Below are 13629 nucleotides of genomic sequence, written 5' to 3' on the forward strand. Positions count from 1 at the left end.
GTAACTTGACTTTTATTTGTACATTTTAGTTATTATTTTTGGTAAAGTTGTCCTTTTTTTACCTTGCTCACTGTCTTGCTTTATATAAAATTATCCTTTTATTTAAATTCTTTCAAATATTTTATTCCCATTCTATCTCATTTTAAATTCCCCATTTCTCTAAAACTTATTCTTCAAACAGATTTTTTAAAATTGGCAACCTGGGTAGAATGTCCTTGGGAGTTTGAGTTCTCAAAGTCCCCAAAGTTCTGCCCCATAAGGTGGATGAAGGAGGATGTGGAAGTTTGTCTGTAGGTTTGTCTGGGCCCACCCCTGGAGCTGGATGGGACAGCTTTAACCTCCATTTTTAACCTGATAGTTTAACTTCTGCTTTTCCCCCTGCTCTTGTGTCCTCTTGCTGAATCTTTCCTCTTCACTTCACTTTGAAGTTAAAAACCATTTCCATCTTCTTTGGGGTCATTTTTGCTCTTTCATTTGCAGTGAATTTGTAGGTGCTAATTTATACTTATTGAAAATTAATCTTTAAGTTATCACCAGAGAATGGATGAATGGACCAGTTTACATTAGTCTCTGAAATAACCATGTATCTTGTACCAATTTACAGATATTTTCCTTAATTTTTTACAGTAATCTTGCACTATAGGTATTATTTTTCCCATTAGAAAAATGAAGAAACTGAGGATATAAGAGGCTTTTTAGTGGCTCTCAACTCTGGTTTTATATTAGAATCACCTGGGCATTTTGTAGAACTATAGTCACTTAGGCCCCATAGTCAGAAATGCTAATTTATTTGGTGTAGCATTGAGTCTAAGCACTGGTCATTTGTTTTACTTCTTTTTATGTGATGCTATGTGGTGTTCAAGTAAGATTGACAGTCACTGGGTTAAGTAAATTTTCTAAGACCATAGAGAAGAAATGTGAGCATTTTAAGGACACAGAATGTGTCCAGTTCAATTTTAGGCACTAGATTCTAGGAATGAATGAATCAGCTAGTGAGAGTTCTGATTCACAGTAGCCTGGATCTAAAGCTCGTGATATTTTTTCAAAGCCAAGATATTGCTGCCTTTGAGTTTGTATATCTTAAACATCACGTCCCGTTCAGGTTCTTAACTTCCAAGGAGAAGTTGAGAGCTACATTTTAAAACTTCATGTTTCCACAGAGAAGAAATCTCCTCTCATTGAGTTAAATTTAGGTATAAATATTTTTTATATGAAGAGTGCATTTCATGCAATAATTAAATGAGAAAGTGCATTTGGGCAATTTTTAGAGCAAAGGGCTTTCTTTCTTTGCTTGACTCAAAGATGTTTTCACAAGTACATAAATGGTTTCTTGTACACATCCTTAAATATTTGCTGAGTGCCTATTATGTGCTACGCATGATGCTCATTACTATGGATGCAGCTCTGAAAGAGACAGCCAAAATCTCTTTGATTTCATGTAACACTTATTTCAGAGTCTAATGCATTCACACCTAGAAACTAAGTTTAGGAGATTATTCATAAGAGGAAAAACTCAGGCGACTGATCATCAGGATAGAAAATCTTTGCAAGGACGCTCTCAAAATAGACTGAGCTTTAAATGAGGGAGTGTTTGAAACACTTGTTTCATTTACTCATTCAACAAACTCATTCTGCCCCACTCACTGCTTTGTGGGGCAGGAATAGAGGGTACAACTTGGAAACAGACATAAACATTTACAGATCCATAATGGAGCGAAATATCACTCTACTGTAAGACAGAAAGTGGTGAGTGCGGTGGGAGAGACACAGATAAAAGAATTTTGTATGGTCACAGAAGACAGAGATTACTCCCAGCTCAGAGATGAGGATGGGGAAAAGAGTGAAAGAAAAGGCAGAAAATAATGGAAAGATCAGTGGAATTTGACCTATATCTGCGAGGATGAATTTGATATTCTACATAAGCATTTCATTATACCCTGCAGGGTCCATGCTTATCTCTTCTGCTAAGTAAATTGCGTATATGTGCAAATCTTTTTCATTCTTTAAATGTTATTTATGCTGGGTGCAGTAGCTCACACCTGAATTCCCAGGACTTTGGGAGGCTGAGGCAGGTGGATCGCTTGAGGTCAGGAATTCAAGACCAGCCTGGTCAACATGGTGAAACCCTGTCTCTACTAAAAATACAAAATTTAGCCAGGCGTGGTGGCGGGCACCTGTAATCCCAGCTATCTGGGGGGCTGAGGCAGTAGAATCGCTTGAACCTGGGAGGTAGAGTTTGCAGTGAGCCAAGATCGTGCCACTGCACTCCAGCCTGGGCGACAGAGTGAAACTCCATCTCAAAACAAAATAAGAATAAATGTTATTTATACAACATACAGTAATTAAACTATAGGCTTAATTTAAGCAGAACTTACTTTTTTTCCTTCATCTTAAATTGCCTACCTTGGCCAGGCATGGTGGCTCACACCTGTAATCCCAGCACTTTGGGAGTCTGAGGCAGCTAGATCACTTGAGTCCAGGAGTTCCAGACCAGCCTGGGCAACATGGCAAAACCCCACCTCTACTAAAAATATAAAACTTAGCCAGGCATGGTGGTGTAGGCCTGTGGTCCCAGCTACTCAGGAGGCTGAGATGGGAGAATCGCGTGAGCCCAGGTGGTTGAGGTTGCAGCGAGCTGAGATCGCACCATTGGCACTCCAGCCTGGGCAACAGAGTGAGACTGTCCCTCCACCCGCCCCCCAAAACCAATCACCACCTCTTCACCTCTTTCAACACACTCATAACACACACTCACTCTGCTCTCTCACCCATCTTTTTTCTTATTTACACTTCAACAGTCACAGGAGCATTTGACTTGAAAAATACATGCTCACAGTGGAGGCTGCTTCTTAATATTGTCTCATGGCCTCAAGTTAAATTTTATTCCTCTGGATTAAGTAAGGGAGCTCTTGAAATTTAGTGATATGAAATTAAGGAAAAGCAGAATAATTCTTTTGTAGATCAATTTCCTGAAGCCTGGACCCAGACTGGTCACTGGATTTATTATTTAAATAGGACTTAAAAGAAAAGAAAAAACTGTAGGTAATTTAATCAGATGTACTTTAATGGTCCCGGTAAAGTTATTCTGTTGTAACAAACCCAGCAACATAAGCAAGTACTTTTGTACTTGGTAGATTTATTATGAGCCTAAAGAGATTGCCTTAAGTTCTCTTATATGTCATAGTAATGAATACATTTAGAAAACTAATAGTGATATAGTCATTATTTCTGATAATTTTATGTATTTCTGATAATTTTAAGTGTTCATTTTAAAAAATACAGTTCAATTGGTTTTTAAAACACTTTTGATTGCCTAACATTCATAGAGCAAATGCCCACGCATGCATGTTATATTTTTAAGATACAAAGGAATGCAAAATTAAAAAATGATGCCAGGAAAGTAAAATCCAGACACCATTTCGTTATCCTGCTATCTCACATAGGGCTCTAATAAGGCAATGTGGTGTTGAACAAAAGCTCATGGTTCATTTAACTTCCTGATAGTTTCATATTCGGATTGAAATCTGCCAATAAAAACATATTGAAAATATTATTAGATAAGATTACCCCCAGAAAAAAGGCAAAGGAAAATAACAGCTCCAAAGAAAACATTCGATTTGTTTAAACGGTGTTGAGGCGCCCCTTGCTGGCATATGTGTGTATTATCCAACTCTATCTGCATTTCTTGACCTTTTTTTGGTGCAAATTAGTTCTAGATTTTATATTTTTACATATTTCTCTTTTTTGGTTTTGCTTGAAATGGTGTAAAATGTGATTCATTCTCCAGTTTCTTCCATGCGTCCTAATTTGTCGGAGTTTTCCTCAGTTCCCTTTTCTCTGTGAACTTTTCATCTTTCCCTGCCTGGTCACTCTGTCCTTTTACTGACCTTGGCTTTACTTTTTAAACAATTGGTTCTACGTCCTGTGAGGTTTGGGTTTTGTGGGACTTGGTGACAGCCCTCCTGTGACTGCCTTTGGTGTTCTTTGCCTGTGACTTCCCTCAGTGGCTTCCAGCAGAGGCCCCAGGCCACAAGCTGACTCCTCTCTGAGATTCCAGAAGACGACAGGCCTTGTGTACCTTAAATCATCCTCTTTCTCCATTAACTCAAAGTCGACGATTTAAGATATGTCAATTTTCTCATCTTCCATAGAGCATCAGAATGTGAATTCAAGTATCTTACAACTAATTTAGAAAGAAAATACTGAGATGTGAGGAGAATGCATGTTCAAAGGCACAAATTGAAATTAAAATATTGTAGTTAGGCGAGCACAGGACTTTTGATTACACCGAGTGGACTCAAGTCTTTGTATCCAAAGTATTCTATTTGTAAATCATATTTAATTTCTAGAAATCTAAAATATTGAAATAGTTTCTAAAGAGGTCCATAGGAAATGTATGTCAGGGTAGAATAAAAATTACACATTCTTTCTTATTCAGCATTGTTTAAATTATCATGATTGAAACTTCTGTAATTGCAGTACACCATGCAGGCTTCTATGTGGTATGGATTTCTAACATTGGAGTTCTCTGCCCAAAATTTTCTGAGGGACTTTCCCTCCCTACCTCAATCTGAAAGTCTATGGGACGGGGGAACCAAGGCTCTGAACAGCTCTTTCATCCATCTTATGTGCAAGGATAAAAATCTCTAGGAAGAAAAAAAAATCAAGTTTAAATCTGCCCTGGACTTTGTATCATTAAAAAGTTAATTAAAACTCTTGCTGTAGTCATTCTCCAATACATAGAACATTATTTACCTTCTTGATTGGTCTCTAAAAGATGTTTTCCTTCATAGGGAAGGGCATGTGTTTTCTCAGCTCATTTCAGAGGATGCCCCGCTGTTAGTTACTATTCTTGGAAGTTGTAACTTCAAGAACCTGAAGCCAGCTATGAGCCCTTCAGCTACTTCCAATCTTGCCAGCCTTCCTAAAAGGAGTCCTTGCTCATCTCCAAAGAGCTGACTTTTTAGATAGTCTGCCAGTGACAGTCTAGAAGGCAGAATTTTTCCACCGCACCCTCAAATATGTAATCATCACTTAGTTCTTAACTCAGGCTTATAAGAAACTTTATGCCAACAAAAACATTAACTTGTGCTTATTTTTAATACATGCAACAATTCTAGACCTTATTTGAAATAAATTATCTGAATTTAATGAAAGGATTGAGTGTAAATAAAAACTTAGAATGAAGACAGTGGGAAGATGAGTGAAGTAGGACATCTGTCAGGCAAGTGGCTTGGAATGGTCCCAATGACCCAGACCTTGCCCTGGGTTCAGTTTATTATCACTGAAAAATACAGCTTGTTAGTCCACACAAACTAGTACAATTTAAAATATAGTCTCTTTTAAAATACTTGAGCCAGGCTTTTCTTGTGGATTTGGAATTTCTTTGTTTCTTTGAGTGGTAAATGAATTATTTTGGATAAATTAAAATACTGTTTGATTTTAATATGAATAGCCCTATGTGACAAGGCACTATATAAAGGCTTTTTTTCCCTTTCTATTATAGTGTTTCTAAGACCTCAGAGAAATTTGGAATCTATAGACCCGCAGTTTACAATCCGGAGGAAAATGGAGCAGATGAGAGAAGAGAAAGAGCTGGTGGAACAACTTCGTGAGGTACCCAAGAAATATTATGTAACTAAAGGAGAATTTTCAGAATTTAAGCAACATTCTACATTTTTGAGAAACAGACTTTGAAACATTGCAAGCAGTCCTAATTTCAAATATAGCCAGGTCACTTAGTGACTGCTGGATATTGGGCAAGCCACTTAACAACCCTGAGTCTGTTTCTTTGCATACTAAAAAAATGGTTTGGCCAGGCATAGTTTCTCAGCCTGTAATTGCAGAACTTTAGGAGGTAGAGGCAGGCTGATGACTTAAGTCGAGGAGTTTGAGACCAGTATGGGCAACATGGTGAACCCTGTCTCTACTAAAAATACAAAAATTAGCTGGGCGTGGTGGCATATGCCTGTAATCCCAGCTACTTGGGAGGCTGAGGTGGGAGGATCAGTTGAGCCCAGGAATGCGAGGCTGCAGTGATTTATGATTGTACCACTTCACTTCAGCCTGGGTGACAACAGTGAGACCTTGTCTCTTTTTTTTTAAAAAAAAAAAAAGGTTCCAATTGACCTTAGTGGAGTTTTGTGAGGAATATATGAGATAGTAGTAAATAAAAAATAATACATACATATAAATGCTGGCACTATTTCAATTCAGGTATAGTTTAATGCCCTGTCATTTATTTACTTAATAATATTAAATTAATTTTCATTTTTTATTTTTATTTATTTATGTGTTTTTGAGACAAAGTCTCACTCTGTCACCCAGGCTGGAGTGCAGTCTCATGATCTCGGCTCACTGCAGCCTGTGCCTTCTGGGCTCAAGTGATCCTCCCACCTCAGCCTCCTGAGTAATTGAGATTACAGGTGTGCACCACCACACTCAGCTAATTTTTTGTATTTTTAGTAGAAAAGCATTGGGATTACAGGCATGAGCCACCGCACCCAGCCCAATTTTTAATTTTTAAGAGACAAGGCCTCTCTCTGTTGCCCAGACTAGAGTGCAATGGTATGATCATAGCTCGCTGCAGCCTTGAACTTTTGGGCTTAAGTGATCCTCTGGCCTCAGCCTCCCAAGTAGGTAGGCATAAATTATAGCTACATGCCACTGTGCTTGGCAATATTACATTAATTTAAAAATGTTTATAGTTATCCTCACTTTGTACCCCAAACCGACCAGAGATTTTAAATCAATTATCTAATAGGCAAACCATTTGAGTTTCTACCAAAGAGGAAGTCTTGTGCTGGGTGTCACTGAAGCTTAAACTTGGAGCTGGCAGGGACCATGGCTGTCTTATTTCTTGTCGTATTTCTTAGTTCCCAATGGGCACTCTGTAGGTATTTGTCTACCTGCGTGGTCTTTTTGTCAGGTTAGGAAGATCATACATAAATATATGGAAGGTTAAATAACAGTATAGGAATCAATCACCAAGGAAGAAAACATTGGTATTAGCTATTAAAGACAGCACATTATGAATTGCTGCATGAGTTTTTAATGTTCAAAAAGAAATGTCATAACTATGAACTAAAAGAGTCTAAGAAAGCTTCTTGACTAATAATAGAACAACCATTCAACCCTGTAATCCCATTACTGGGTATATACCCAGAGAAAAATAAATTGTTCTACCAAAAAGAAACCTGCACTCATATGTCTATCACAGCACTATTCACAGAAACAAAGACTTGGGATCAATCCAGGCTTGCATCAACAATGGATTGGATAAAGAAAATGTGGTACATACACACCATGGAATACTACACAGCCATAAAAAAGAACGAAATCATGTCCTTTGCAGCAACATGGATGCAACTGGAGGCCACTATCCTAAGCAAATTAATACAGAAATGGAAAACCAAATACCACATTCTCACTTATAAGGGGAAGCGAAACACTGGGTATACATGGACACAAAGATGGAAACAATAAACTCTGGGAATTCCAAAAGGGGAGAGGAGAGGGGGTGAGGGTTGAAAAACTGCCTATTGGGTTCTATGTTCACTGCTTAGGTGACAGGATCATTAGAAGCCTAAACCTCAGTATCACACAACATACCCATGTAACAAACCTGTACGTGTACCCCCGAATCTAAAATAAATTTTTTCAAAAAAGAAAGAAAGATTCTTGGAGGAGATAGATTCGATGTTAAATCTTCTGTCATTAGCAAATGTGTATTGACTGTCACTCTCTACCAGGCTGTATTCTAGGTAATGGATGTAGGAGAGAACAAAAAGGTCCCTGCTGTTCTGAAGCTTATAGTCTATTAGAGAGAGATAGTAAATAAGACGGAAACAAATAAATACACAGTTTCAGAGAGCAAAGAGTTCTACAAATGAGCAGTGAGCCCTATAAACAAAATTTAGATTAAATTAAATTAGGATAGGTCAGCCTCTTTGTTCTAGCAGATGATACTTTTTATATGGTTTAGCAAAGAGTCAGGAGGAAGTAATTTTAAAAAGAAAACAAAAAAACCTCTTACCACCACTTTAAGCCACTGTGGTGATTGAGCAAACACAAAGGGAAAGTCAAACCTCTGTCATTTGCCTGGACTATCTGGATGTGATGTAAACTGGGAAGGTGAACTTTATGAAATCTATGCAACTAAGATCAGAAGCTAAGATATGCCCCTCAAGGAGTGATATCTTACAATTTTATCTTAAACATGGGTCATATTGATCATTTATGTCTTAATTTAGTAATATAAAATTAGAGCCTGAAAGAGTACCTAAAAACAATTGTCCACACACAGGACAGTTCTGAAAGAAATTTATATAACACTATTATATGCAGTGATTTTTAGTTTTCATTTATTAAAATCACCAAATTAAGTCATCCTTTCATAGGCTGTTATTCAGTTAAAAGGGGCTTTTGTTGCAGAAGCTCTAGTTAAGGTTTGAAAATTGATTTTTCTACTTCTGCTTCCAAGAGGATGGAGTAGGCATACTTTGCCCTATTCTTCCCACTAAGTACACCTAAAACCCCTAGACATACATAAAACAAATGTAAGAACATTCTGGAAGGTAAAGAGAAGACGACGGACTGATTAGGGTCCTTGAGACTTGAGGGGCACCATAGTGATGAGCTCCAGGGGACTTTCTTTTTGCCTCATGTATCCAGACTTGGAGCTGAAGTTGCTCTGGAACCCAGAAATAGTAATCGGCACAGACTTTAGAAAAACAACAATAAAAGCTGACTTTCCCTAACCAAATAACCAGGAAAGGGACAGCCCAGCAAGACACAAAAGTTTTAGACCATAAATGCGCTACTGCAGCTGAACACCACAGGAAATACTGTGGTTCCCCCTCACCCACACCAGCAAGGGCTGAGTCAAGTGAGACTTCTCCCCTTGCTGGGGTGGTGTCAGAGAAGACCAAGCCAGGAGCCAGAAATTTCATCCCCACTGGTCAGTAAGGAATCTGGTCTGCTCCCAGTTTCAGTGGAGACCACATGGGAATCCTGGATTCCCACCCCCACTCAGCAGTAAGGAGGCATCTACCCCTCCCCCTCTCCCTGGCCAGTTGACACCCAGTGGAAAACCCAGATGCCTGCATTCACCTGGCGGTAACAAGATGGTGGCAGCCACCTTCCCCTGCTAGAGCAGTGTCAAAAAAAAAAAAAAAAAAAAAAAAAAAAAAAAAAAAAAAAAGCCAACTAAAGCAGAGATTTAAATAGGATCCAGAGTCTCGTAACATAATACAAAAATGTCCGGGTTTCCATTGCAAATCCCTCCTCATCATTCCAAGGACGAGGAAGATCCCAAACTGTAGGAAAAAAAGACCATCTACAGGCCGGGAGCAGTGGCTCACGCCTGTAATCCCAGCACTTTGGGAGGCTGAGGCGGGTGGATCACGAGGTCAGGAGATCGAGACCATCCTGGCTAACACGGTGAAACCCCGTCTCTACTAAAAATACAAAAAATTAGCCGGGCGTGGTGGCGGGCGCCTGTAGTCCCAGCTACTCGGGAGGGAGGCTGAGGCGGGAGAATAGCGTGAATCCGGGAGGCGGAGCTTGCTGTGAGCCGAGATCGCGCCACTGCAGGACGGCCTGGGTGAAAGAGCGAGACTCCATCTCAGAAAAAAAAAAAAAAAAAAAAAAAAAGACAATCTACAGATGACATCACTGGTATAGCAGAGATGTTAGAATTATCTGACAGATATTTTTAAACCAGCCATGATGAAAATGCTTCAATGAACAATGATGCACATGGTCAAAGGAAAGGAAAAGAATACCCCAGCAGAGAACTAGAAAATTTCGGCAAAGAAATAGAAGACATAAAGAAAAACCAAATGGAAATTGAGAGCTGAAAAATACATTATTCAAAATAAAAAGCCCAGTGGATGGGCTCCACAGCAGAATGGAGATGATAAAGGAAAGAACTGGAATGAAACTAGTAAGAGAACAATAGAAATCATCTAATCTGAACAACAGAGAGAAAACAGATTGAAAAATCAGTGGACACAGAGCCTCGGGACTTGTGGGAGTGTAACAAATGATCCAACATTCGTGTCATGGGAAGCCTAGAAGGAAAGGAGAATGGGAGCAAGGCAGAAGAGGAACTTGGGGGTGGGAAGGAAGGGGATGTGTCTATAATTTTTTTTCTTTTTTGAGACGGAGTCTTGCTGTATCATCCAGGCTGGAGTGCAGTGGCGCGGTCTCGGCTCACTGCAACCTCTGCCTCCTGGGTTCAAGCGATTCTCCTGCCTCAGCCTCCCGAGTAGCTGGGAGGGCGTGTCAATAAAAGGGCAACATGAGGGATCCTTGTGCTGGTGGGATTGTTGTGCATCTTGACTTTGTCAATGTCAATATCCTGGTTGTTTTGAAAGCTGTTACCATTGAAGGAAATTGGGCAAAGGGTACATGGAATCTCTCTGTATTAGCTCTTACAATTGCATATGAATCTAGAATTATCTCAAAAATCAAAAGTTTAATTTTTTAAAAGAAGGACAAAAATTGATTTCTCAACTAAAAATAGTCTAACAGAAAAGCATTTCTTTGTTTCTTTTTTTTTTTCGAGACGGGGTCTCACTCTGTCAACCATGTTGGAGTGCAATGGCATGATCTCAGCCCACTGCAACCTCCATCTCCTGGGCTCAAGACATCCTCCCACCTCAGTCCCCCAAGTAGTTGGGACCACAGGTACATGTCATCATGCCCAGCTAATTTTTTGTATTTTTGGTAGAGACAGGGTTTCGCCATGCTGTCCAGGCTGGTCTCAAACTCCTGAGCTTAGGCATCTGCCCACATTGGCCTCTCAAAGTGTTGGGGTTACAGGCGTGAGCCACCACGCCTGGCCTAAGAGAAAAGCATTTCCTTTTTTTTTTTTTTTTTTTTCTGTCGCCCAGGCTGGACTGCAGTGGCACGATCACAGCTCACTGCAACCTCCGCCTCCTGGGTTCAAGTGATTCTCCTGCCTCAGCCTCCCAAGTAGTTGGGATTATAGGCACCCGCCACCATGCCTGGCTAATTTTTGTATTTTTAGTAGAGACAGGGTTTCACCATGTTGTCCAGGCTGGCCTTGAACTCCTGACCTCAGGTGATCCACCCACCTCAGCCTCCCAAAGTGCTGGGATTACAGGCATGAGCCACTGCGCCCTGCCAGAGAAAAGTATTTCTTAATCCCTCTTCTGCCCCATGCAGACTGCCTGAACCAGTCAGATTTGGTTTTTATTTATCACACTCAAAAAGTGATTCCATTATTCCATTCATTCTATTAAATAAACATTTTACACTCACCTAAATTTGTTTTTATAAAGAGGGATTTTGATGCTGTTTGGAAAGAGTTAAATAATGTCAGTGTTTTCTAGGCATTGTTATCCTTATTTCCCATAATGAAATTAGTGCCTCACTTCATAAATACCCATAAATGTATTTTACCCACAGTTACCTCAGTGTTCATAGCAACTGGCTTCCTTCTGATTTCCCCAACAGAGCATTGAGATGAGATTGAAGGTCAGTCTACACGAAGACCTGGGGGCAGCCCTCATGGATGGTGTCGTCCTCTGCCATCTGGTCAACCACATCCGCCCACGGTCGGTTGCAAGCATCCATGTCCCATCACCAGCGGTTGTAAGTAACACCAAAGGGAAACTAACTGACATAAAACAGACATTTAGGGGGCACTGTTGTTGGTTTAGGATGCCAATGGTATCAATAGGGCCTTGCTCAAATCTTTTCCGTTGGGCTCCAAACCATTATAAGGCAGAAAAGAAATGAAAGAATGGCTCTGAATGAAGCAACATTTTCATGGTAAAATGACAGACTATTTTAAAATAAATATATAAATGACAGAAACATAATTTTATTTCAATATCAAGCAAATCACTTTAAATAACTTACTGGGTGGGCACAGTAGCTCAAGCCTGTAAACCCAGCACTTTAGGAGGCCAAGGTGGGTGGATCACTTGCACTCAGGAGTTGTATTTTTTGTAGAGACGGGGTTCTGCCTCTGGCAAAAATAGAAAACTACACAATACAAAAATAAGAAAAATACAAAAATTAGCTCGGCGTGGTGGCACGCACCTGTGGTCCCAGCAACTCGGGAGGCTGAGGTGGGAGGATTGCTTGAGCCCAGGAGTTCAAGGCTGTAGTGAGCCATGATTGTGTCACTGCACTTCAGCCTGGAGACAGAGTGAGACCCTGTCTCAAGAGAAAAAGAAAAAGAAATTACTGATTGACTGATCAAGGTGCTAACTTTAAGACTATAGGAACATACAAATTTCTTTTTCCCAAGGGGTTATTTAAACAGTGACAAGTCTTTCAGAAAGCTTCTTTTGGTTGGTAACTTCTCTTCTAAATTGAATCTTTTTCCTCTATTCATCATGCAGGATTTTAGGATAGCCCTGAAAAGATGTGAGTTCTATGAAAAATACTGTGAATAACCTGTCGAGGGGTTGGTTAGCAGTCATGACTTCAACAATTTCTTGATCAGTCACTGCACTCAAGGACTCATTGGTGATGCTGGGGACATAGTGGGGAGGGGAACATGAATGAGACTCCTTAATGCCCCCCAAATCCGCATCTCTGCTGTAGAGGAGATAGAGCCTGCACTCAGGGCTCTCTTCCTAGATATCACAGCCATGTTGTGAACTAGAAGAGAGCCAGAGAATCAGTTTTATGGTTGTTCAGATGAAAGTGGAGGAATCGCAGATAAACTTGTCCTTGAAGCCTACACAGGATTTATACAAATAGAGAAAGAAGAATCTCTGCTCACCCTTTTTGCTGTTTGTTAGGAGAGGCAGAAGAATTTAGGGGTTAAGAATGTTAGGTTTGGATTAAAATTCTAGAAGCTATACAACTTTGGGCAATCCTCTCTTGAACTTGATTTGCTCTTCTCTATAATGGAAATGTTCTTGCAAGTATGAAATAAGATACTTGATGTAATTTACACATATATGTAAGCCATTATTATCATTAGTGTTTATATGGCAAGTTTTCGAAATTTGGAGCCCCATGAAAGTGCAGTGTTCATAAAATCTCAGAGCCCAGTGTGTTGGACTGAAGCTCACGTGAAGCTCCTCTGCCCTATCCCATCCCCAGGAGAGCCTCACAGTGGCATGATTTGTCCTATTTTCTTTTCTCTTGACAGCAGGAAAAATTAGCCAATGACCTTATTTCATCTTAGTTTCTTATCTATCATGTTGAACATATTTTTTTCTTTCAAAGGTTCAACCACTTTTTTAGCCTCAGAAACATAGTGGGGACAAAAAGACCAATTTGTCTTCTTTTTCAAATCTACCTCTAGCAGCCTTAATGTGGGACAGTAAATTCTGTTCCATGATCCAACATGAAACACTCCAGTATCTTTTACAAATGAGGTCTAAACTGCCATAAAGTCGTCTGAGCCTTGTGCCAGATTCTCAATAATTTTTCCCAAGTTATGAGAGAGACACAACAGACACCTCAGCCTTCAATTTCAATGTACAATGATCATTTTACAAGACGTAAGAGGACATTATGAATTGTGTACCCATTTACCTTTATCTTCAGGAAAAATGCTGCATTGTTTTAGAAATCTTTTGGTTGTTACCTTTTTGCTTTTTTTAAATACAAATTTTAAAATTAAACAATAGGAAA

The 13629-nt window shown here is 39.6% G+C and overlaps 1 protein-coding gene across 7 annotated transcripts in view; it reads left to right on the forward strand.

Moving 5' to 3' along the window:
* LRCH1 (leucine rich repeats and calponin homology domain containing 1) overlaps positions 1–13629 on the forward strand; it is a 200618-nt gene that overhangs the window by 165037 nt on the left and 21952 nt on the right. For all 7 annotated transcript variants that reach the window (XM_054446067.2, XM_054446068.2, XM_063650847.1 and 4 more), the window contains 2 exons: positions 5507–5616; positions 11485–11622. In XM_054446067.2, the coding sequence (XP_054302042.2) occupies positions 5507–5616; positions 11485–11622 (248 nt within the window). The remainder of the gene's footprint in view (positions 1–5506; positions 5617–11484; positions 11623–13629) is intronic.

The sequence above is a fragment of the Pongo pygmaeus genome, chromosome 14 (assembly GCF_028885625.2).
Source record: "Pongo pygmaeus isolate AG05252 chromosome 14, NHGRI_mPonPyg2-v2.0_pri, whole genome shotgun sequence".
NCBI lineage: Eukaryota > Metazoa > Chordata > Mammalia > Primates > Hominidae > Pongo > Pongo pygmaeus.